Source organism: Phyllostomus discolor, chromosome 5 (genome assembly GCF_004126475.2).
Source record: "Phyllostomus discolor isolate MPI-MPIP mPhyDis1 chromosome 5, mPhyDis1.pri.v3, whole genome shotgun sequence".
NCBI classification, from domain to species: domain Eukaryota; kingdom Metazoa; phylum Chordata; class Mammalia; order Chiroptera; family Phyllostomidae; genus Phyllostomus; species Phyllostomus discolor.
Window position 1 is genome coordinate 82979906 of NC_040907.2, and position 26068 is coordinate 83005973.

Here is a 26068-nt window from a genome sequence, read left to right on the forward strand (position 1 = left end):
TAGGCACAGGATATATGTTCCGAGACCTCCACTGGATGCCTGTAGTAGCAGATTGTACTGAACCCTATATACTGTTTTTCCTATACATACATAACCTATGATGAAGTTTAATTTATAAATTAGGCACAGTAAGAGATTAAGAACAATAGTAATAAAATGGAATAATTATAACTGCATACTGTAATAAAAGTTAGATGAATGTGGCCTCTCTGTCTCTATCTCGCTTGCTCGCTCCCTTCGATAACCAATCTGATGAAGGACACAGCTAATTAACAGGCAGGGAGCATACACAATGCAGAGACAATGGACAAGGGAATGATTCATGTCTCAGGTGAGACAGAGCAGGAGGACACGAGATTTCATCACACTACTTAGAATGGCATACGACTTAAAATTTATGAATTGTTTCTGGAATTTTCCATTTAACATTATCAAACTGTGTTGGACTGTGGGTAATGAAATTGTGGATAAGGGGGAACTACTGTATAGCAGTGTCCCTTACTAGACTGCAAGATTCTCTAAGGGCAAGAACTCTATCTCTGTATTCGCACATTAACTTCAGTATAGGTATCAACGCTCGTTCTGTAAGTAAATGAATGACCATGTTCTGCCTTCCTCTGACCTTGGATATTGAAATAGTACAACCAGAACATCATTTCTTTCACGTGGCTACTGGTTGAGTGATCCCCAAGCAGAAAACCTCTATGATTCATTTCTTTACCAAACCAACAACTGGATTCTTGTTTAGCTCCTGGTTCTTGTATCCATAGCTTTGCAACTTTTGCCTCTTTGGCCTTTCCTTTCCTCCCTTATCAACTGTTTGGGTTCAAGGGAAGCACATCGCTTCTCCTGCCTCTTGTTTTCTGGCCTATCGCTGGCTCCCCGTCATTTCATTGCTTTCAACACAACTGCCTACTTGGCATTGACCTTAAAGCCTTTGAGGGTGATTCCTAACTGGCTCACCAAGCCTCCTCCTTTCAGACACATATTTAAACTGTAAATACCTGATGAAGTTCCAAAAGCTGTTACTTCATATTAATTAGCAAACTACAGAAATGAATGGGGCTAGCAGACAAGTATTGATCCCTCCCCCTCCCAGCAACATTTTATGTACATATTTTATCTATTAATTTTTTAAAATCCCCTTTAGACATATAGGTACATTTTAAGCTATAGATTTTACAAGTATTTTTAACATTTCTTCTCCTGAACTAAGTGAATATTTACAGATGCTGTCTGTCAAGTGTCAGATTCCATTAGAATGGAAGGGGAAATTACTAGTAAAATTATATGAGTTCAAAGTTAAAAGGCAAACTGACTTTGAATTGCTGGTGCTTAAAAGTGTTGCTAGGCCTCTTTATGGGTCTGTAACAGAATAGAAGAACCCTGTTTTTTTTTTTGACACTTACTGTTCAAGGTCTTGAAATGCCCTGTCTTTGCGCTATGAGTAGTCATGGCATTGGGGCCCTTTCTTTTGTCTGGTCCCTGCCTAGGCACTATCAGCAACGCCATCACAAAAATCCACTCAAATTTACTTCAACACAATGCAGGAGTGGGGAGAATGTGGGTGATGAGTCTATAGGGATTCATTAATCTGTGTACTTCTGGTATAAATGTGAAATTTTCCTTTTTTTTTTTTTTTTTTTAGGTAACTGGGTCACACCACCTCTGCTTAAAAACGCCTGTGCCACCTTTGGAGCTCACTGGATGAAATATGAACTCTTTCATACATTGTGCCAGGATTTGCCCTGGTCAGGTGGCTCAGTTGGTTGAAGTGTCACCCTATATACTAAAAGGTTGCAGGTTCGAATCCTGATCAGGGCACATGTCTAGGTTGTGGGTTCAATCCCCAGTCAGGGCACATACAGGAGGCAACTGAACAATGTTTCTCACATTGATGTTACTATCTCATATCAATGCCTGTCTGTCTGTTTTACTTTCTCCCTTCCTTGCTTTCTAAAATCAATAAATATATCTTCAAATGAGGATTAAAAAATTGTATTAGGATTTTTCTGATCTCTCACTTGCCCAAGGTGGGACCGACCACTCTCTCTACTTTCTGTCTCTAAAATAACACTTTTCTTTCTAAAACACCTTCAACTTCCATGCACATATTTGTCTACCTATGTCCCTATACTACAGTATAAGGTCTTTGAGGGCAAAGACCACACTATCCTAGTGCTATTTAATTACCAATATTTAATGTGGCACATAAAACATGCTCCATAAATATATTACTGGGAAAAAAGGATGAAATGCCCCAATATGTGTTTCCAGACTAATTTATGTCATTTTCCCTGACATTCCACAAATTCTACCTGCTGAATTTATCCCCTTTCCTAAGCAAACCATGATCTTTCACAGTTTAAATGGTCTGTGTATGGTTTTTCCCTCACTGAAATGTCCTTCCCTCCTTATCTGGGAAAATTCCTCTATTAGGTTCCAGTCCAAATATCACCTCCTCTGGGAAGCCCTCCTGCCCTACTCACACCATTATGGCTTCCTCCAATAATTCAGCAGTTTACTTTCCTGTTACTCTCACAAAAATCCAAAGTGTGAATTAGAAGACAATGACTGGTTGTTGTACCTCTTATTATCTACTCGTTAAGCTGAGAGGGCTCTGCACACATAAGCTTCTAATTCTACACACACATGCAGGAGAATCAACAACCCAGTTGTTTGAGTACACAATGTTTTAATAAAATTGTAAGAGCACAACTTCATTAGAATGTCCCTGTTCTGTACACCCCTTCCTAACAGCCTGCTAAGCCCTTCTTCATTTCTCTTCCCTACTGTCTGAGCAAGGGCCTGTCTTTTCAGGATCGCTCACAATCTCTACACTCTGCCCAAGTTAGAGCTTTTCCAGGCTTTCCTGATCGTGAGAAAGCAGTTTCCTGTCTCTGTCTTGCTTCAGGCCAAGTCCTCCATACCTGTCCTTTTGATTCTGAGTCATATCCTCAGACCATGTAGATAAAATTCTCCAGCAACTATTTCCTTCAGCTATTAATCCTTCTTCCTAATTGACCAAAAACTGTTTAGTCATTTTGTGTGTGTGTGTGTGTGTGTGTGTGTATGCTTTTACCTAGAACACACTGGTCATGACTGTTAAAACTTTAAAACAAACAAAAAATACGTTTGACTTGTGTGATGTTGTAGGTGCTCTTCCATAGTTTCATTTTGCTTCACTTCTTTTACTAGAAATAGTAAAAACTTCAACTGTTGAAAGTAGAGGAGAATAGGGTGCTTTCACCTTGGACCCAATCCGAGAAAGTCTGATCCCAGAAGAGGCCAAGCAGTGCCGTACGTAGAGCAGGAGGAAAAACCCAACACAAAATGGGACTTGGCAGTAACAATACAAATGATAGTAATCACAGCTAATATTTCTCCAGCACTTTCTCTTGCCAGGCTAAGTGCTTTGTACCAATTATCACATTTAATCGTCACAACCCTGTGCAGTAAATAATGCTGTGGTATCCTAACGTCACCCAGCCAGCAAGGGGATGCGCCCTGATTTGCAGTGAGAATCCAGGATCCAGCTCTGGGTCGTCATCAAGGGGCGTGTTCTGTGAGCAGCCCTGACACCAAATGGAGTTGGGGCCTGGGGGGACTGCTCACCTTAGCTTTATGCACCTCAGTGTTCTCATTTGCAAAATGAGAGGTTTACCCACGAAAACTCGTGAGGCATTCTCTTCTAAAAGGTTGTCCTGCTGATGAACCCTATAGTCAGAGTAATGGAGAAGCACTATGACAAACTCATTGCAAAAATTCATATTGGAATACACTAGGAAATATGTTAAATATTTATATCCCTACAACAAAATGTAGGAATGTATCTACTGGGTCAACAAATTAGTAAATTTTTATATGAATATTTAAAGAATAGAAGTCATAATTAGTGAAGTAAAGACAATCCTGAAATAGTGATGAATTATATGTAATAAGCACTGAGTAGCAGCTGCAATACATATGTCTTGTTTTTGAATTTATTTATCATTTGATTACTATGTTAGATAAATTCTCTAGAAGTGATTTTCAATTTGAGTCACCTTTTCTGTATATCAGGAGAGCCTGCTGTTTTAAAGGAAACACGTGCTGCTATAGGAAAGAGGCTTCAAAATATTTCTAAAAACTGTTTTAAAGCTGTTAACATGTTTTACTTCTGTTATTAATGCCATTATAATTCCTATGACAATTTCTTACTATTGAAGACTCAAAAGGATTTCAAATGAGAACAGAAAATATGTATAAAATTGTATACAGAAATAACTGGCTTTCTAGAATAGATTTCTCCCTAGAGTTGATTTTAATTCTTTATAAACTCAATCATATTGTCCTATTGACTTCCAATATGTTTAGTGATGATTTATCTGTCTCTTCTACCTTTATAATGTACATAATTTTTAATCTACTTAGCTAAAAATTTCTTTCCCTCTACTTCTACCAATGACAGCCTCTTTATCTGCAGGTAAATCAGATAAAAATAATTAAATATACTAGGAAATTCTGTAATTCATTCTAATTCTATATCCTAATAAACCTGGCTTATCAAACCTACATGAGTATAGAACACACACACACACACACACACATCACGCTATCTAATTTTCTACATTCAATATAGGTGCCATTAAAAAAATCAACTTGATAGCATGGTGGAAAGCACCTTGCTTTTAAAGACAGGCAAATGAGGACTTGAATCTTTGATCTACCCTGTACTTGTTCTATAGCTTTTGGCAGTGAAGTGCTATATAAGCTTGTTTTCTCATCAGAATACGGCTTCTGTACTAAGCCAAAATAGTAAAGATGAAGTAAATGTAAGCTACCTTTGGCCATTAATGGTGAACTGTATTCTACAATTTCTTAAAAGTTACTTAAGCCCTGACCTGTATGGTCAGTTGCTTGGGCATCATCCTGCAAAGTGGAAGGTCACCAGTTCGATTCCTGATCAGGCACATGCCTCGGTTGCAAACTTGGTCCCGGTCAGAGTATGTGTGAGAGGCAACGGATGGATGTTTCTCTCACATGTCAATGTTTCTCTTCCTTTCTTTCTCCCTCCCTTCCCTTCTCTATAAGAATAAATCAATAAAAATTTTAAATAATTGCTTAAAATAAGGTCAGCAAAGCATCTTTAATACTATTTAGTGGATATCAGGAACTTTAAAAAAAAATACTCCTAAGTAAAACAGTGATTGCCAAAATGTAATTCCCCCTTTTATATCTGCTCAACCGTCCAGAAATATTTTTTCTTTTAAAGTTTATTCTATATTAGCCAAGTACTTTAAATTATAGAATGTCTTTACACTGAAAGTTAGTAAAATATGACTTAGCTATATTTAGAATACCTACCATTTCTATATACAAAGAAATTAAGAATGAAAGAAACAGCAAGTGTTAGTTGTGTAAAATTTCAAGTGAGGCCTTCCTACTGGACCAGAATTTTCACTGCTTGCCACTCAATGGCCTCCTGGGTGCTAAATGAGGAGCCACACACCGCATGGCACTGGACACCATGCAGGTGTGCCCCACCATCAGAAACACACTTTTCTACGGTGCCTCACTGAACTTGTTCGCATTACCACAATCTTTACCACATGTTTCCTTTAAAACAGCGGGCTCTCCTGATATACAGAAAAGATGACTCAAGTTAAAAATCGCTTCCAGAGAACTTATCTAACAGAACACCCACTCATGACAAACTATCATACAAGGTCAGTGCTTGCAAAGAGTACAATTTATTTGAACTTCCTTTCCTTTTACAGTGGGCAGTGCTGTGTTGGACTCTGGCAGTAAAAACAGAAGGGTTAAGTTCCTGACCTCATTCTATTTCAGTGACTAAATGAGTGCACCTCCCATTAGGAAGTCAGGATTCTCAGTGTAGAATTAGGCAAAAAATGAGGCACCACAGCCTGAGGTCTCCCCTACCAGAATCCTTCTGAATTAAATACTTTAGTTATATCAGATGACATGGGGACAATCCATAGGTGTGTTCTGGAGTGTCTGAGACTGCAGAGATGATGCAAGCAGAAATGTTTGCTGTAGGCTGAAACATGCCTGCCTCCATCCACAGTATACACCAACATGTTTGCCAGTGATCGCGTTTGTGGTTACATATACAAACACACATCCATGTGTGTAGACATAGACCCTTCCTTATTGTAGCAACAGTTAGAGATTCTAATTTACATAAACTCCCAAGGTTGTGAAAGCAGCAGCCCATGTGGGAAGCAATTCTGTCAACAGAGTGATTCATTTAAAAAATATTTCGGCCTGCATCTCATGCTCTATCACATTTTGTGGTTAAAGTCTAGCTTTGGATCATCCCATCAATTCGTTTACATTCCATAGGTGTCAGCAGCTTATATCATAACCAAAGGACCCAACACACCTCGGTAAGTGTATGCTTCTCGAAAACGGATATCCTCTCCTAAACCTAACAGGAGCAGCGTTAGTGTGTTTTGTGCATGCCTGCCCTCCTCCAGTATGGCCCCAGTTTTCCTCTTGGATGCCTAGTGCCATCCTGCACAGCCTCTCTCACAGTTTAATCAAAGAAAAGTATAATTACACTAGCAGGACGCTAATTTTGAAAAGACATTAGCCACGCCACAGTCACTTCATTACTCTGCACTTCAGAGGCCAGCAATGAACACGAAGGATCCTAAGTATTGCTTGTTCTTTCAAGGGGGGCAAGAGAACCCACCTCGGAAACTCTGTCTGCCCAAGCAGGTGCAAGTATCATGAGAGGCAAAGAGCTTCAGGCTGGCCAGTAGCTGATGCTTTCCCTGCAAAATCTGCTGCCTAAAACTTTTCCACGACCTTCCGTGGCCCTCCCGAGTGAGCTCGGTGAGCTGATTCGCAACTGCCTAGAGGCTCCTGCGAAACGTCTAATCACCTAGGCGCGTCCACATCTGCAGAGGCTTCTGCCTGGACCGCACGGAGCTGTCCCTCTTTCTTGGCTCCGTCTGCCGGAGTCGCTGGCAGTCTGGCATCCTTTCACTGCCCCACTTCAGATAGGATTTGGGGGCGCTCCTCTGCTCGCACACGCTCCGAAGAAGCCTCTGCACGCCCCTCCCCCACCTCCACATTTTGACTATTAGGCATTATTCCAAGAGGGGCCAGATGTGGTACTCCAAAAATCACGGCCATGTTTTACTCTAAACAGACACCATTCAACAACTCCACAAGTCCCCAGGGCACTGGGAGCTGTAGCCAAGGCCAAACCACCGCTACAAAGTGAACCCACATCTGTAACGTAGTCCAGCAAAGGCTATGTCCTGTCGTAACGCAAGGATGTGAGAACAGCTAAGAAGCCCACATCTCTAAGAAAGCAGGTGCAACAATCCATTTAAATCGAATAATGTTGCCCCTGACAAATACCCTAAAACCCCACCTTCCTAAGAGAAAATCCCAGATTTGCCCCTTTCGAAGCCCTCGTTTCAAATGCCCCATTTGGGGGAAGTATATATACATCAATGTTGTATACACGGATGCAGTCCGGTTTGTCTCCCGGCAGCACTCTGCAAAGTGCCGGGCGGGCGCGAGTCACGCCTGTATAGAGGGCTGACGTCCCCGCAGTTCTCCAGGCAGCAGACGCCAGCGGTGCCCGCTAACTGGGGACCAGCATAGCCACCTCCCCGTCTCCCGCGTTCGCTGCCAGCCCAGACGAGCCCCGGCACTCACCGTCCCGGGTGTCCTCCCCCCGACTGCAGTTGCTGCAAATGTGTTTGATCTCCTTGCCTAGTTGACAATGGATCACAAAGGACACGTTGTTGTTGTTGTTGGGGGCGGGCTCCTTCAGGGGCTTCATCCTCAGCAAATAAAAAGCTTTCTTTTTGGGTCTCTGGGCGCTCGAACCTGGCACCGCGCCCTCCCTGCAGCGCGGCGAGCGGAGCGCAAACCTCCCGGGCTCCGCGGCGAGCGTGGGCTCCGCCATCCGGTCCCTGGACGCCCCGGGCCGGGCTTTGCTCCGGGCCACGCGCTGCCACTCGCGCCCGGCCGCCTGGTTAGCATGTCCCTGCCCCGCCCCAAACCGCGTCTCTACAGCAGCACTACCACGATGGGGCGGGTCGCGGAAAGCCGCGGAAAGGGTCTTGACCTCGCTGACCTCGCTGCCCGAGCCAATCCGAGTCCCCCGGCTGGAGGAGGGTTTCCGGAGGGTACTATGCGGATACTCGAGGGTACGACCTGAACCTCAAGCCGTAGCCACCCCACCCCTCCGGAAATCTCAGCCCCAGCATTTGGAGCCTGCAGGTTTTGCAGCTACCTTCACTCTCTCTGGGGCTCGAGGGTAGGACGCCAGCCTCGCCCTCCCCCCTTTTCTTCCAGACTCAAGTAGCCAAATGAAAGCAGGGCGTACCACACACAGAAGGCAGCTGCGCTGGGAGCCCTCCGGGTGCAATCGCCTTTCTTGGGCCAGAAGGAACAAGAGTCCTTTCTCTGGTGGGTGTAACCCACAGTCATTGACACTCAGTGGAGCCCGCAACCTGTTACAATGTGGTTGATGTTTTCACCCTCAACAGAAATTCCCCAACCTGAACGGGACCTTACGCCAGTCATTAAAACTTTGAGTAAAATGGAACAGAAAAGGCTGCTTTTATCAAAACTCAGAAACAATAACTTGCAACTCTGGGATCCCAGCTAATCTGGCTGAGAATTCCCTGGCTGTTTTAGCAAAGTGAATAAGGCTTAGCAAGGAACTTATGTTCATGGTTCAATAATAACAACTACAAGTTACTGAGCCCTTTTTGTTCTGCACTTAAAAAAAAAAGCACACTATGTCTATACAATAGCCCTGACTCAGGTATTGTGAATCCTACATCACCACCTTTTAGAAACTAAAATTAGAGAAGCCACATACCGCAATCCCCTTTGGGGCTTATTTTAAAAACAAAGAGTTTGGGGCCCCGCAACCTCAGATTCTGGTTTATTAGGTCAGTTTAGGGGCCAGGAATTTGTAGCTTTAACAAAACCTCCACATTGATCTTAGTGCCAAACTTAAGTGGGGAAATAGTTGTTTGCAGCCAGGTGTGTCTGACTCTGAACCTCTGTCATCCCAGCACACGCACCCCCTGGGATCCACCATTCCTGCCCGCCTTCCAGCCCACTGAGAGACTGTCAGTGAAAGGACCACTATCACTACCAGTTTTTTCCAGAAACTTCTCCAGAGTTAATTTCATAATACCCTGTGACTGAGACTTCCACAAAAGTCAGGTCACTGCTAGTCTTTCCTCCAACGGGGCAAATTGTACATGCATTGTTCACCTCACAGGTAAAAGTGTCAACAATTCACTGGGGACACTAAATTCTGTGTTATAATATGCTTTTAATCATTCCAATTCTACCATCCATCATTTATACTACTTCTCATCTGCAAAATGTTCTGCCCAAATCAGCACATTCAGAGTTTCGTTTTCATACTGCAGTTAGGAATATCAGGTGGCCAGCCACCATTGCCTGCTCTAGGACACATCAGGAGCTGAAGTGGAACATAAGTGTTGGACTTGTGTTCTCTTTAGATCACAACCAAGTCTCTCCTCATGCCCACCAAGGCCTTGAGGGACCCCTCCCTGCTTGGCTGGATTACCAACCAAACAAGCTACAGGCAAATCTCACTACATTTGCTCATGTCATATTCAGGTCACTTGGTCCCTGGCCTTATCTTAGAGATAGCAAAGGACCCATTTGTATATTATATACTAGTGGAGTATATGAGGAAATTTATTGCTTTGTGCCCGCGGCAACCTTTTATTCGCTCACCGAACACTAAACCAGACCTAAGGACCCTGGGTATCTCTGTCTTAATTGGCCAAGTGGCATTGTAGCATAGAGAACACTGACACAACCACCAGCTTAGGCTTCAATATTAAAGGAGATGCCTCACAATTGTAGGGGCTCCTTACTCACATGGAGTACGTAAAAAAACTAAGGTGTACCTTCAGAGGGCTATTTCCTTGTTACACGATCCATCTGCCTAAACTGGCTTCTGTGAGTTTACAGCTTCTGATTGTGTGTCCAATATAATATTCACTAGCCACAGGTAGCTATTTACACTTGAATTAATTAAAATTAAATTAAATTAAATTTCAGTTCCAGAGTTGCACTGGCCATGGTTCAAGTGCCCTTAAGTCCCATGTATTAGACAGGGTGGACGGTAGATAGAACATTTCCATTGTCACTGAAAGTTTTGTTTGACCATGGTGCTCTTGAAAGATGTATGATGTTAGTGTCTCTGGCTGAACTCAGAAGCTGAGAGGTGTTATCTCCTATTGTTACAACAGAAGCTGGGAGGGGAGGGGACCTGGGTGGAATGAATGTTCGGTAATGCTGGTAGCAGTTTGGAAGGTGGTGGGTGAGTCTGGTAGCTTCCAGCACCACCTTTCCTCTGATCCTCAGTGGGTGGCTGCGCAGATGTGCACATAAGTCTTGCATTTTGTTCTTGACCCAGCTCTGTATCCTGAGCATTACCTCAGTGAAGACTTCTTTTGATACTCATTACTATAAAGTCCCTGTAAGCTCTCGATGCCAAGAGGTCTTACACAGACTCTGTGTTTGTCTCATCCCATAAGACAAAACTGTATCTAATTATGATCCCAGTATTATGACTAAGAAAAAATATTGTGAGGTTCTGTTTTTTTGCTTTAATTTTATTTTTAAAAAGATTTTATTTACTTATTTTTAGATAGAGAGGAGAAGAGAGGGAGAAAGAATGGGAGAGAAGCATCAGTGAGAGAGAGACCCTCACACACACACCCCGATTGGGGACTGAACCTGCAACACAGGCATGTACCCTGCCTGGGAATCAAACCAATGATCTTTTTCATTGAGGGACGATGTCCAACCATCTGAGCCATACAGGTCAGGGATGTTTTCCACTTTTAAAAGGACGTAGGGAAATATGAAAAGGAAGGACAGTCCAAAATATTCTATCACTTGTAACAGGGTTCTCAACACCAGGCCTGTGTAGCTTGCATGGAATTTTTACCTAATGATCTAAATGGGAAAGAGTCCTTGTGACCTATTTCAGTGTCACTTAGCTGCATGGTAATTTCATTCCCATCCATTCTTTAGGACACACTTAACTCATAGGATCCCCTCCTTGAAACTTGCTAGGGCCCTAAAACCTTGCTACTCCAAGTGCAATACCATAGTCTGGGAGATCCTAGTTCTGCGGGAACTTGGAAGAAATGCAGCATTTCAAGCTGTATTCCAGAGTCTTCATTTTAACAAGACCACTGAGTGATTTAGAAGCACATTAGGTTTGAGAAGTACATCCTAGCAATCAGAGCAATCATAATATTAAGTTCCCACCAGTGGAACGCACATTTTTGTTCTGAAGTATATAACGAATATGACCCCTCTTCTCACAGAACTTACAATATAATAAAAGAGAGAATGCAGACCTGGCTGGTATGGCTCAGTGGACTGAGCACCAACCTGCAAAACAAAGGCCACCAGTTCAGTTCCCAGGTAGGGCACATGCCTGGGTTGTGGGGCAGGTCCCGGGTTGGGGGTGTGGGAGATGCAATAGATCAATGTTTCTCTCACACACTGATGTTCCTCTTCCTCTCTTTCTCTCTCCCTTCCTCTCTCTCTAAAAATAAATAAATAAATAATTTTTTTAAAAGAAGAGAAAGAGGATCCACTCAATGAAAGGACATGTAAGAATAACCAAATACACTCAGCTGAAAACATGTGTGCAAATCTGTAATTAGAAGCAGCCATGGAGAAATAAACATTTAATATCTGAATGGGAGCCCTGTGTAGAGGGACTTCTCTGTAACTGATGTGGAAGAGATGGAGTTGATGAAGGAGGAATTCACTGGGGAAGCTGACCTGAAGCACGAGGAGGGGGTTTTCATGGTGGCTGTATGGGGAGGATGTAAGCTCTTAGGCTTGAAGGAGTTCAGGGTAGGGATTGGTCAAGGGTGGTCATGAGCTTGCAAGACAGTGACTGAGAACTGGGCTTTCCAGAGGACACCACTATTTTGATGATGGGAAGACAACTACAGACCTTAGAATCCCCCAAGTCTGAATGTGAGGAATGGTGTGCAATCAACTTGGAACTACGATGTGGCTCTGCTTTCTGCTTGTCTGTGCCATACCCCACCTTAAGTGGTCAGCATTGGTTAAAGGAAGTGCTTAAAGGAAGTCAAAATCAAAGTTAAGGGCAGAAATTTGGAAATGCTCAGATAAGTGTTTTAGCTCTCTTAAAAAGAATAAAAACACAAAATACCAATGTCAATATAAGGCAAAGCAGTGGAACCACTTAAAGAGGTGATAATTGTACTTACATAAATCTCACTACACACGTTTGATATAAGTAAAGATTTAAAAAATATTTTTTCTTCCTCAATATTTTTTCTTTGATGTATACTCATGTTATCCATTAAATTTCCTCCCCGCTTCTGCATCCTTGCTTGTTCCTACCTGGCCTGTAGAGGGTTGAATTGTTATCCACCTCCTCCATGTCAAACCCCTGGAACATGTGAATATGACTTTATTTGGGAAATGGTTCTTTGCAGCTGTAATTCAGTTTCTGATGAGGCAAGCACCCTGGACTACCTGGGCGGGCCCTAAATCCAATAACAAGTGTCCTTATAAAAGACACATAGAGGAGAAGACAGACAGGAGAGGAGAAGGCAGTGTGAAGAGGGAGGCAGAGACTGGAGCAATGCAGTCATAGGGAGATGCCAAGGAATGGAACCTCCCCAAGAACCTCTGGCAGGATCTCAGTCCTAACAACACCTTAAATTTGGACCTCTTTTCTCCAGGACTGGGAAAGGACAAATATTTTGTTCTAAGCCACTAAATTTGTGGTAATTTGTTACAGCAGCCCTAAAAAACTAATATGAGGGGGGACCCCCCCAAAATAGAATTATTTTCTGGAGGACAGGCCCCTTGTAGTATAGGCTTCCCCCACTAGGTGAGTGTTCTAGCAACTCATATGTATCAATGGGCCAACTGGCGTTGTTGTGAGAGGCTGTGTTCAGCTTCAGTGAATTTTTGTTTTGAAGACTTTCAACAGGTTTGCCCATTTCATGATGAGTGGTTCATGAGCACACATGCCCACCCCATGCTGAGTGTTCCATTTTTGACGAAAACACCAGCATGACCTCCAGGCCCCACCCTCCCTATTCACCCGATCTCTCCCCAAACTACTCTTTTTTGTTTCCCAGTATGAAAAAAATCCTCAAAGAGAAACATTTTGCCGATGTGAAAGAGGTAAAACAAAAAATGGCAGAAATACTAAAAGGCATCAAAATCAACGAGTTCAAAAACTGAGCAGTGGAAAAAAGTATCGATAGATGTATTGCATCAAATGGAGAATACTGTGAAGGTGACTGAAGTTTAAACATGTAAGAATAAATACACAACTTGTTATAAATAAATCCCCAGTTTAGGTTTTCCCTTCATACATTCCCTAAGTACTAACATGTTATATTTCTAGTATAGGAATAACATCTATTTGTCTCTAAATTTGATCTAAATATGTAATATGTTAAAGCCAGAACTGTAAGCTCATCTTACACAGCACAGGGTTTTAAGTTACTGCCAAATGGTTCACAAAGAATTGTGCTACATTGCTGCTACATGTGTGTATGCTGTTTTTGTTTGTGCAGAAGCTGGAATGAAAGTATGGAATGGAATCAAAGTAAACCATCACTAAGAGGGGGATGCAGCTTCCAGGGTTTTTTAATGTATATGCATGTGTACTGCACTTATATCCTGAGCGAGGAGACATGAGCAGAGCTTGCTGTGGGAGGCCAGTGAAAATTCTTGAGGCAATTCAGTGATGTGTGTGCAGGGCTCATCCGCAGTCCTTGAGCACTGGCACAGCTGCGTAGATGGTTTATGGCTGGCATCTGCTCTAATAGGTTGAGTATCCTCTCTGACTCTTGCAAGTCTATTTATTAAATATTTTGAGTGTCACTCCTGCAGATGCATGTTAGAAAGCAGCTGCACAATTGGCAAGCTTTATTGTCCTAAAATAACGGCTTTCTACCCAGTGTTTTCCTTTAAACTGTTTTGGAGCCCATAGCAAAAGTTGTTTTGGCCTTAGTTTAATCTAATCTGGCAGATTTGGGGTAAGAGCCAGGGAGAGGTCAGTGGGCAGTAGGTTTGAAGAAACAATTTCATATCTCTGTTTTTAGAATTTGAGTCATTAAAAATATAGTTGAAATGTCTAAATGGTGTGAACATATTTTTCTGTTTTTGTGGGTTTTCTGTTTTTGTTTTGCTAAGGGTTTGCTTTCTTCCCCTTAAAATTTTGAGCAGAAAGCAATTTTACTTCAAGGCTTGGGATAATTATGCTTAGTAAGGGGTTGTTCTGTGCAAATTGTTCTGAAAACACTTAGGAGATAGCAACCTGATGAGAAGGGAAGATTGGAAGCATTTAGACAAGACAGGTGGAGAAAGAGGTGACGGAGGGAAAACCAGCAGGAGTTGACTCCTGTCGTTTCTTGACTGCAGTGTTATTTTGAATGTTCCTGTCTCTTCCTGCATGCACAGGAAGAGGAGTAATGTGGTCTAGTCCTTAAGCCCTAATGAGATGATCTTGTCCATAACAGGCCATGCTGTCAGAGCAAATGTAGTTTTTGTGACTGCAGTGGAAGGCAGGTCGGGTCTGGTAGGAGATTTCTGCAAGGGCAGGCATCTTTCACCTCTGTACTGCTTCTATACAAAGGAATCAGGCATATCTCCACATATCCAGGAAAAGACAGAGTCTAGATTAGATAGAGGTTGAGAAATTGTTAAATATCAGGAAATGGGAAATGAAAAGTATGTTGCTCTGAAGTAGTTTCTTTACATTTTGCTCCAAATTATATAATCCCATTTTAAATAAGATTTATAGACTTGTAAACATAGCCTTATGTTTTCTTTTAAGACAGGTTAATTTGGGTAGATTTAGACACTTCAGGATATTTATCTCATCGAAATAAAAGCATCAGAACATAAATATCTTATTAAATGTGATTAGGTAGCAATAAAATAAAATAGAGTCCAGCAATAAAGAAATGACTGCACACTTTGTGGTATATTTATAGCATGATGCCACTAAAAATAATGAGTTACATATAAACCTGTTGGCTTAGAAGAATTTCCACAATGTGTTGTTAATTAGAAAACTGAGGTTCAGAGAACTGACTATAATAAGATTTTGGTCTTGAAAGAAAAATATTGTAAGCATTAATATTGTCCTCCAAACATTTCTGATTTGCTTTCAGGTCCATAGTAGGATTGCAGTTTGTACAATCCTCAATTGCAATTTGAGGGTAGATGGAACCACGTGACCAGTTCTGACCCATGATTGAGAAGCTAAAATTCAAGGTAGTGGCTCGGCTTCCTTTTGGGTTACAGAGTGAGTTGAACCTATCTGCTGATTCACAAGGGTCATAGAGGATAAAAAGTGAACTTGTGTTATTTTAAGCTACTGAAATTTTGGAGTTGATTTTACTAAATATTAATCTAGCCTATCAAGACTAATACAACAATGATACATATGCATGTGTATGTGTACATATTTAAATGTTATATTTAGTCATCACACTAATACCCATAGGATGGAACTATTATTTCCATTTTATACTTCAGGAAACAGAAGCTCAATAAGATTAAATAAATTTCCCAGGTTACACAATTAGCATTTCATCAACTAGAAATCTGAGCCAAAGCATGTTTACCAGCAAAGCGTACCTTTCCTTCTCCAACTGTCCCATTGACATGCAAAGGGCTGCGAGGTAGTTTTTCTTCAGAGGACCCACAGCATTATCTAGGACGGCAGCATGTGGCATCATGAAATACGATTAAGAAAGGTTACCAGACTTCAGGCACAGGACACAGACACCTTGCTTGCCGTGCACAGCAGAGCTGCTGGTGGGAGAGAGCAGGATGCACACGTTCTTGTCTATTGTCTATATTGGTAGATTCCTGCCCTTTCACTCTCAAAAACAGACTGCAGTTGATACTCACTGATGTTATCCTTTCAGGGCTAGGGCTGTGTCTACGCGTGGAGAGCACTTTAACAAAAGCTGTTGATCAGCTAATGATAATTGGCCATTAGGGTAGAATCACATTGTGTTTGTACACAGCAGGTGCAGAAACAAGGTAATAGGATAATGCAACATTGGCAAGAAGCACAAATTGACCATTTTTCTAAGTGTGAGAACTTCAGTTATACATGCAGCATAATGTATGTGTGTGTTGAAGGGGTGCAGCTGTGACTACCAGCTATGGGGAGATTTTTAGTGGTTATTGCAGGTGTACAAGTGTGTGGCATGCAAATTATTTCTTCTGTGGAAAAAAGATGGTCTTATTCACTGAGAAACATAACACATTATGCTTTAGGCTTGTAAAATGAATGATCAAAGGGATAACTCCTCTTCTAACAAGCCAGCCTGTATTCCTCTTCCCAATACTCAGAATCCTGTGATCTGTTGAGCTTCTAAAACAGATTTTTACAGTACAGAAACTGTGCTGAAGAAGGACTATATTTATTTTTATACATTAAATATCAATAAGCTTTTCCTCTGAGACACCTATTGTATCCATACAAATTATTGCAACAGTTTGTGGCCCTCTGACATGTGGAAGGAAGCTCACTTACAGGAATTGAAGGGTGAATGAAAAAGCTGAGATCTGAGAGTGTGCCATTGTAATTTAAGAGTAGAAGAATAGAAACACCTGCATATATAGATAAGGATATACTATAAAAGCCCAGTTAGGGTTAATGATGATTAGTTCGCAGGGGCAGATGACCCCTGTAGGGGGGAAGCAGGGAGAACTGTCCCTTGGTGAGTTGGTGAGCTTCCAAGTGCCAGGGACTCTCTGCTGTTTGCTTTTAAAGAATAATAGATTAAACATTTTAATGTATATATTTATTTATAAAGTATAATCACATACTAACAAATATATTAAAATGAAATGTTATGTAATATTACATAGTTTATGTAGATTTTATATTTTTAACTAAAAAAAATGATCCCTGAATCCTCACAGTTCCAAGATCTGAGGGGTTCTGGCCACCACCGGACCCGGAAGAAGCCGGAGCGATGAAGGAAGCGGCAAGGCTGCACGGTGCAGACCAGGCAGAGCAGGCAGAGCCCAGACCTGACACGGACGCAGGCCACGCTCAGAGCCACGTTCATGCTCACGACATCGTGCTGCTGTCCAGAAACTCGCCCACAGGAAAGAGGCTCTAGTGAAGATAAGCGTCTTTCCAAGTCAACGCAGGAAGAAATTCCTGGAGGACTTTGTGAAGTGGAAGGGCAAACCTGTTTAAGTCTCCCCACTTACACTGGAAGTAAATCTACCTTTCCATTTTATGAATTTTTTAAAAAGGATTGAAATAAATATTCTTTCACTTCCAAGCCTTATAAGTAGTTTACTTTTTAGAACATTTTAAAACATGCCTTTTTTCTTGAAACTCATCAGGTGAAAAAAGATAATTCTCAAACTTGGACAAAATAATCAATTCTTAGGAAATGTGTGAGTTATGATTTATAAAATGAAGGAAACATTCAGAGTAAGAATATTAAATCAATATATCTTTATATTTTACCAAATCTAATGAATAGAAGCTATTTAAAGGAAATCTTGCAAAAATCTTTAACTATGAGAAGTCTCTTTTCCAGACCCCCTTCTCTTCCTACTGCAAACTGACAATATGTCATGTCAGGGAGACCTGCAGCCCCCCAGGCCAACATCCCCCAATTTCAAGAAAACAGCTATGACCTTCCAGGCTAGTACCCCCTCCCAAAAACAATGTTAATACTTTAAAGGAAAGATATCTTTTACTCTTCCTAACCCTAATCTCAACTTTACCTCAAAAAAAAAAGTGCTGTTTTGCTGCACCTTGCAAGAGAAAGTGCAGCCATTGCTCAATAGCCTGCCTAGATCTGAGGTTGCGAAGTTAAAAGTTCGCAGGCATGCTCAGAGGCATAATGCACATGAATTACAAGCATCACTCATAAAGCTTTCCTACTAATATGTTCATGAGCCCATACACGACATACTAGTGTGCTTGTATGTTAGGATCTGCTAATTTTTCTTAAATGGTACATATTAAGTCAACTGTGAGTTGTTCAGAACATTTTATACACAGTTTGGGAACTATTACTCACCGTTAAATTTATTTAGAATAATCTCCCAAAGCAGGCATTGGCAAAACTAACATTCATTTTTGACAGTTGTACACATTTATCCAATAGCAAACATCACTTCAATCTTAACATACTTCCAGAGACAGGCTTTTTCATTGTGTTACTGTGTTTTAAGCATAAGAGTAATACAAGAAACAAACAGTAATCATAGGGAATGCTTTCTGCTTAAATTTTTCCTCAGGTTTTGTTAACTTGTAAATAATATGAGATAGAGATATTTCCACGTGTGCAATAGTATTGGAATAAAAAGAGAGATGAACTATTTTTCTATGAATAATATTCACAACTAACAATAAAAGCAAGCAGAAATGCATATCATGATTTGTAGTATTTGCTGGCATTTTGCCGCGTCAAGAAAGAAATTGGGTGGCTGAGTTAATACAGAAAGCATTTTTCCTTTACTGTAGTAGTTGCTAAAAGAGATGGGCAATATGCTACTTGTGTTCTCCAAAATGACCATACCTCAGAACTGTATAAAACAGGGCAAAGATCTGTAAGCCAGGAAAGAAAGGATATATTACTTGCAAATTTATAGTTGGGGGTGTTAATTGCAAATAAAGCATAAGTTTGGTAACACAAAGAGACTTCTCAGCCCTAGCTGGGTAGGTTGGTTGGCTGGAGCGTCATCCTGATACATCAGGGTTGCAGGTTTGACCCCCAGTCCAGGGCACATACAAGAATCAAGCAATGAAGGCATGAATGGGTCGAACACCAGAGCAATGTTTCCCTCTCTCCTTCTTCCCCTCTCTCTCTAAAAATCAATCAACAAAAAATTTTTTAAAGGAACTGCCTAGCGCTATTTAGATCATCAATTGTTGAGGAAATGGATCAATGAGTCTAAAAATCTTCATTTTCAAATCCAGATTGCTGTTATTATCCATGCTAATCACCTGTCAGTGTCACCTGGACCACAGCCTCAAGTTGTGGCAGTCTGACAAATGAGAATTCTTCATGGACATTCTGATTGACCTTTGGCTCAAGTATGACTTGGAGGATCAGGAAACATAAAAGTTTCAAACTGAAGTGAGAAAAAGGAGAGAAGACCAGAAACAAGAGAGCAATTCCCCAAAGTGAGGGCACATGCTTTATTGGATTTCACTTTCCAGGCTGCCAGAAATTTTTATTGAGAGGTGAAGTTGAACCAAGAAAAGAAACAGATTGTCTATTATGGTGGAAATCATATTTCAGAACATTACAGAGAATCCTTGAGAAAGCCTTGATTATGCTGGTCTGCTACTGCAGGTGTGCTGCTGGGGGAGGGGCACAAATCAGATTGATTTGCAACATGTTGTCTTATTCTGAAATTCAACAGTCTGACCCCAAACCATTCTCCTTGTCTCCTTGTGCAAATTCTTGCTCTTTCCCAGGGTGTACATTCTTCCTTCTCACCTCAGCTTGAATCCTCTGAGCTATCTATAATCACTCCTCCTTCATCTTCTGTGTACAGTGGCCAAGCCTTATGAATTCTTCTTTCTATTCTTTCTCTCATGTATGATAAAAATCCCCAGACTTGGGGGTGGAATGAGATGGGGTTTCATTCTTTAGAAAATGAATTAAAGAAACAACTTTTATTAATTTTTATGGTTAAGAATCCATCAAAATAATGTGTAATTTATTAAGGGTATACACAGTATTACTCCCACCAATGGACAACTTCTCTGGGCACCGTCTTTCCCCTGATTCCTTCATACATCTTTTCTAAAAATCATTTTTCCCAGAAAGCTGAGTTAACTTGGATTGCAAAGATAAAAACTTTCAGATTTGTTTGCCTTCAAGGTGATCAGTATATTCTTTGATGAATAAAAAGAAGGAGTTGGACTAGTCGATGATTGCTAAGGCCTCTCCAAACATGCAATTCTTTGACTCTAATAGATGTTTAATTGCAATGATTGGAAGAGTGTCTTGAGGAAAAAGGCCCACGAAGAAGTGACTCTATTAGAAGAGGACATTGACTCTGGCTATAAGCAAGAGCTTTCAGTGTGTGTTTTGACTTTCTAAGATACCAAACCTTGACCTACAGCCATGAGAGAACTTATCTTTCTCTACCTTGCATATGTCCTATGAACTCACAGTTAGCTACTCCAGGAGACTCCCAGTTCCCATAATACCATGCTTTACCATGGCTTTCCACATGCGAATTTCCTCATCTGAAAGAGCTTCCCCTTTTCTCTCTCAATCAGTCTCTTTCTCACTCTTCATTATCATAGCATTTAGAGTGTCATTTTGGAAGGCTGGCTCCCTTGGACCCTTGGGCAGACAAGAGTTACCTGTTCAGTCCTCAGTGCTACCATGAAACCTGGCAAAAGTTGAACATTTATCGTAACATCTAGTAAATACTAAATTTTGATTTATGATATATTTCAAAGATATAGTCAATGACAGTGAATACTGTACTATTCATGTGTGCATTTATTCAGGTGTCAAAGTGTAAACATTATTTCTTAATTGTTTTATTCCTTTAAATAATATAAAGAAGTAAAAGTTACAGATATAGCCAAAGACCACCAATCCTATCCTTCCCCAAGCCTTTTCCCAGAAGCAACTACCATCCTGAAGTTGATTTTTGTGAATCCTATCTATGTTTTTATACTTTTGCCATATATGTATGCATTTGCAAGCATTATATAATATTGCTCTGTGGGTTTCAAAGATACATACATGGTATGAATTTTAAGAATCATTTTGTAATATTCTACATCTAATTCAACATTATGTTTTAAGATTATTGTATGTTGGTTTTTGTAGATCTAGTCCATTCATATCTCCTGCTCTATCAGTAGTCCAGTACAGGATTAGAGAACAAATTCTTTATACATTTCCTCGTGGAGGGTTATTTAGTTGGTGTTTAAGACTTTGGCAATTACAAACAATCCTTTGGTGAGCATCCTGATAAATTCCCTTTTGTATTTTTGTACATTTGTTTCTCTAAAGAATATAACTAAAATTGTAATAGCTGTGTCATAGCATATGCACATCTTTAGCTTAAGTAGACATTGACAGCTTTTAAAGTGATCATAACAATGACCTCATCAACAGTGTGGAAGTTCCTGTTCTACCTCATCACCACTTGGTATTACCAATATTTGCATTTCTCAGTAAGCTAGGAGTGACTTAATGGCCATAGCCTGATTACCTGTTAGGAATTCAGACTTTCTCTTCTGAAAGTCGCTTCTTATATTTTTGTTCATTTTTACCAGTTGTTTATGTGTTGTTCTGGTTTTGGACTTTTAAGAAATTTTACCCTATGATGAGGTAATACAACTTTCACCTATATTCTGTCTTAAAAGTGTCAAAATTTGCTTTGCATATTTAGGTCATTAGCTCACCTAGAATTATTTTTATATATGATGTGAGCTAGAAATCTCATTTTATTTTTTCACTATGAAAAGTCTTATTTTTCCCCAGTTCTGGGTTTTTGAATAGTACATTCTTTCCTCATTGATTTATAAAGCTACATTTGTCAAATTCGATTGTATTGAGTTATATTGAATGCTTTTTACATATCTATTAAGATAATTGGTTTCTTTGACCTATTAAGATAGTGAAATCCTGAATAGACTTCATAAGTTAAACCAACCTTACCTTCTTAATTCCTATTGACCTTGATATATTAACAGCTCGCTGACTTTGGTTTCATATATTATATTTGGGATTTTTGCATTTACATTCATAAGTTAGATCGGTCTATAACATTTCCCTGTCATATGGTCTTTTTATATCAAAGATTTTAAATGAAGTTTTAAATATCAAGGGTTATATTTCTCCTTTTTCTACTTTCTTGAACAGTTTGTATAAGATAAAGTTTACATATTTATTCTCTAGAACAGCTTACATAATTTAAGGCTAACTCTTTGTTGAATTCTTGTTAAAACTCACCACTAAAACCCTCTGGCTTTGATTTTTGGTTAGCATATTTTTTTAAAAATGTGTGTTCAATTTTTTTTAAATTATAGAGATTTCAGTTTTCTGTGTTTCTTTAGTCAATATTGGTAACTTATTGTTTATCTGAAAAACTTCATTTTATCTAAGTTTTTAAGATTTCTTGCATAAAGCTGACCATAATATTCCCTTTAGATGGTTTTAAATTATCTGTTAACTCTGACCCTCTAATATTCTTTATATGTGACTTCTCTTGTTTTGTTCTTGATGGGTCTTACCAGAGATTTTCCTATTTTATTAATATTTTCATAACACTAGCTTTGGTTGTTTTTTGAGTCTTCTGTTGTATTTTGCTTTTCCTTTCTAATAAGTTCATCTTTAATTTCTGTTTCCCTTCTTTTCTTACTTCTTGAATTGTGTGGCATATTAACTTTAAATATTAATTACTTCTTAATATATGCATTTAAGGCTAAATTTCTCTCTATGCACTACTTGTAAATCTCATTTTGTAATAAGTTTTAAATTACTGTTTAGTTCTAAATATTTCATAATTTCTTTATGATTTATTTTTGAACTATGAGTTTCTTAGACATTTATTTAATTCCAAGCATATGCTTTGGGTAATATTTTAATATTGACCTATAGCTTTACTGCATTTTAGAGAAAATGCTTTGTATGATATTATAGTTTGAAATTAATGACTTTTTTATGATCTACCTTGTAACTAATTTTTTACAAAATTAGGGTTCATGAGTTCATAAGGGTTCATGAATGAAAATTTGGGGGTCTGTTTGAAACATCTTTAGTTCATCATGAATCTTATATATTTAAATTATTATGCAGGAAATGCATATAAGTAGTTTTAAATTTTAAATAATGCTAAAAGCAGTTGTCTCATTTTCCCAGAGATAACAATTTTCAAATTTGGGAGAGAACTATTCCTGATGGCATTTACTTCCATGTTTTAAATAGTGTGATTACAATACTCTCTTAATTCACTAATTTATAATATTATTAATGATCTATTATAATAGACATCAATTAACTGCTGATGATTTATCTCAAGGGTAAAAAGCCAGAGTTATAAGTTTGATAAAAGGGGGAAGTAAGGCAAGGACAAATAGGAAGTGATGCCAAATAAAGCATCACTGCACTGGCTACTGCTTCACAGTGAGCCAAGGAGAGACGGTGCGGCTGGATTCTAAGTGAGGACAGCAAAGTGGGGCCTTGGAGCAGCGCATTGGGAAGAAAATGCCCACTTCCCTCCTTGTGTCTATTTCCCATCGTTTAACTTCTCTCTGCATGAGTTTTCTCTCCTGTAAAATTGGGGCTAATCTCAGTACCTACCCTCGAGGGTCATTATGAAGGTTGAATGAATTAATACAGAGAAGCAATGTGAACAGGATCTGGTATTCAGTAAGGGCTTAACAATTGTTAGGTATCTTATTGTTATTACCTTCCATGTCTCAGTACATCATATTTTTCTTATTATTATTTCTATAGGGTTCACTCTGAGTGATTTCCTTAGATCCTCCAGTTTATTAATTCTCTCTTTGGCTGTGTCCATTCTGCTATTTAATCCAAACACTTAGTGTTTAATTTAAAAGACTATATATTTTTTATTTCTAGATGTTGTTTCCTTCTTTAGTCTATGTTTTGTTTGTTTTTCATAGTAGTCTCTTCTTTCACAGTGGCTCCTATTTCTTCTTTAATTTCTTGCCATAAGTGTCTATATTGTGTAACAACCTTTAGATTTTTTGCTTATTTCCAGTTCTTCTTTTGTTGCATCTGCTGACTCTTTTTATTGTGGGCTATTTCTTCATGTGATTTGAAATTTTTTATTGTGAATTTATGTTCAACAGAATAATTTTTCATTCCCTAGAGTCATTTTTCACTTGCTTTTATCAGTATTCCAGGGATTCTAATGGTCCGGGGGTTGGGTAGGACAGGGAATGATGTTTGCTTTCAGCCCTGGGATTTCTGAATCTTGTGGGCAGTATGCATTTGAATCCCACATAAAGAGGGGCACAGACTTGCTGTTTCGATTTCTCCCAGGGGCCTTCCTGTCTCTAGTCAGATCCCCAGAGCTTAAGGCTTCCTACTGCTACCCTGCCTTACAGGTGGAAGTTGTTGTTTTGTTTTCCTTTTATTTTCCTATTTCCAGGTTTAAGTATGTGCAGGCCCTTGAGGACCCTTCTTTTAACTGGGACCTTAGCTCATTGCCTTAAGCAAAGCCAAGGCCACATCTCTTTTGTCATTAAACTGGGCATTGAAACTCCAGCTCTCACTGTCCAGGGTGTATATCCAGGTCAGGCACCCTATGGGAACATCAGTTTGGTCCACTTTGCTGCCAAAAGTCCTTTTATTGTGTCTACACATTCGCCACCTTCACTGGTGAGTAAGCATCTTTAAGGCAAGCACCACAATTTTACAGTATCTATCATTTGCTCTTCTTTGTTTTCCCAGCCTGGCACTTGGTAAGTCAGAGCTCTGCAAATACTGGATGAATGAAAAAATAAATGACTTTAAGTGAGTTTGACATCTACTAAAAAGTTCCCTACAACCTGTCACTTGCAGCATGATATAGAATATTTACAAGACACATGTAAGAGATGTGCCAGAGAAAACTGAGCCTTGGAAAGAGACACATGGAAGAGTCTGTGGTACCTGATTTTTCTGACCTGATATTTAACTAGTTTTCTTCCTCACTGTTTGAAACATTGTTTAAATTAAATTATTAAAACTGTATTAAGACCCAAGAATAGCATCAGGATGCTATATATAGCTTCAGGCTACCTAGTTACACAGTGCACTAAAATGAGGCAAGAAGCTTTTTGGCAATTTAATTAACGTCTTTCTTGATCTTCAATTTCTTGACAATTCTGGGGTGCTTTGTTTTCAAGCACCCCAGAAAATTCTGGGGTAGGTCTTACAGTGTTAAAGGGGGGCTACTCTGATTTGTCCCTCAACATCTATCACTGGGGTTTTGGGTTGGGGCAATTGGAGGGGGGAAAAATAGGGAAGAAAAGCCTTGTCTTTTATTAACCTAGATCTTGTCCTTTTCCTCAGCTTACTTTAAATCAAGTTTACCTTTTGGACACAGTAAATAACAATACATATGGTGTCAGTAGATTTGGGGATGTAAAAAAATAGCAGATACTAATTAGGATCGAAAAACTTTTCATAATAGTAACACACTCATGACTTCCGGCAAGATGGAGGAATAGGTGGACACACCGTACCTCCTCGCACAGCCAAGATTAGAACAACAACAATTTACAATCAGAAGAACACCCAGAACTGATAGAGGATTTATGTGAATGGAAGTCGGACAGCCAAGAAGTTGAGGTAGACCCGTACATCCAGACTGGTAGGAGTGGACAAGCCCAGTGGGCGCGGGTTGGTGGCGCGCGGAGGTCGGGGAAAACTGGGCGCAAAATCGGTGTGAAAGCCATCCAGCACGCAAGAACGCAGCGGGGGTCCCTGAGTACGCAAGCTGCGGCTGGCGGACCCAGTGAGGTGGCGATTGAGGACCAGGGCAGAGCTCGAAGCCCAGGATCCCAGAGAAGAGACTGAGATCCCAGGAGAATGGAACTACCACCATTGTTTCCTCCCACCCCTGCTCCCACCCCACCCCCACATATAACGTCACAATCTAGAGAGTGCGGTGCCCAGCCGGGGTGAACACCTAAGGCTCCGTCTTCCACCTAACAAGAGCTACCAGACCAAAAAAAAAAAAAAAAGAAAAAAAAAAGGAGAGACAGGGAGAGATATGTTTCCAATAGAACAGATCAGTCCCCCAGGACTCATCCTTTTGAGCCAATCTATCAGATGCACAGTTCAAAACACTGTGAAACACTAAGAAATAGCCAATCTATCAGATGCACAGTTCAAAACACTGGTGATCAGAAAGCTCACGGAATTGGTTGATTTTGGCCTCAAATTAGAGGAAAAGATGCAGGTTACCATAAAAGAGATGCTGGAAGATATATGGAAGAGAACCAATAATGAAGGGATGGAAACTGGGTCTCAAA

The 26068-nt window shown here is 40.1% G+C and overlaps 1 protein-coding gene across 6 annotated transcripts in view; it reads right to left on the minus strand.

Moving 5' to 3' along the window:
* The window catches only part of PHACTR1 (phosphatase and actin regulator 1), a 297087-nt gene that overhangs the window by 234724 nt on the left and 36295 nt on the right, over positions 1 to 26068 (minus strand). For 2 of the 6 annotated variants that reach the window (XM_036026495.1, XM_036026494.1), the window contains exon 1: positions 7678 to 8175. The exons of the other annotated variants lie outside the window; for them this stretch is intronic. In XM_036026495.1, coding sequence (XP_035882388.1) covers positions 7678 to 7930 — 253 coding nt within the window. In that variant the 5' untranslated portion in view covers positions 7931 to 8175. Of the gene's footprint in view, positions 1 to 7677; positions 8176 to 26068 lie in introns of those variants that run through there. 6 annotated transcript variants of the gene reach the window in all.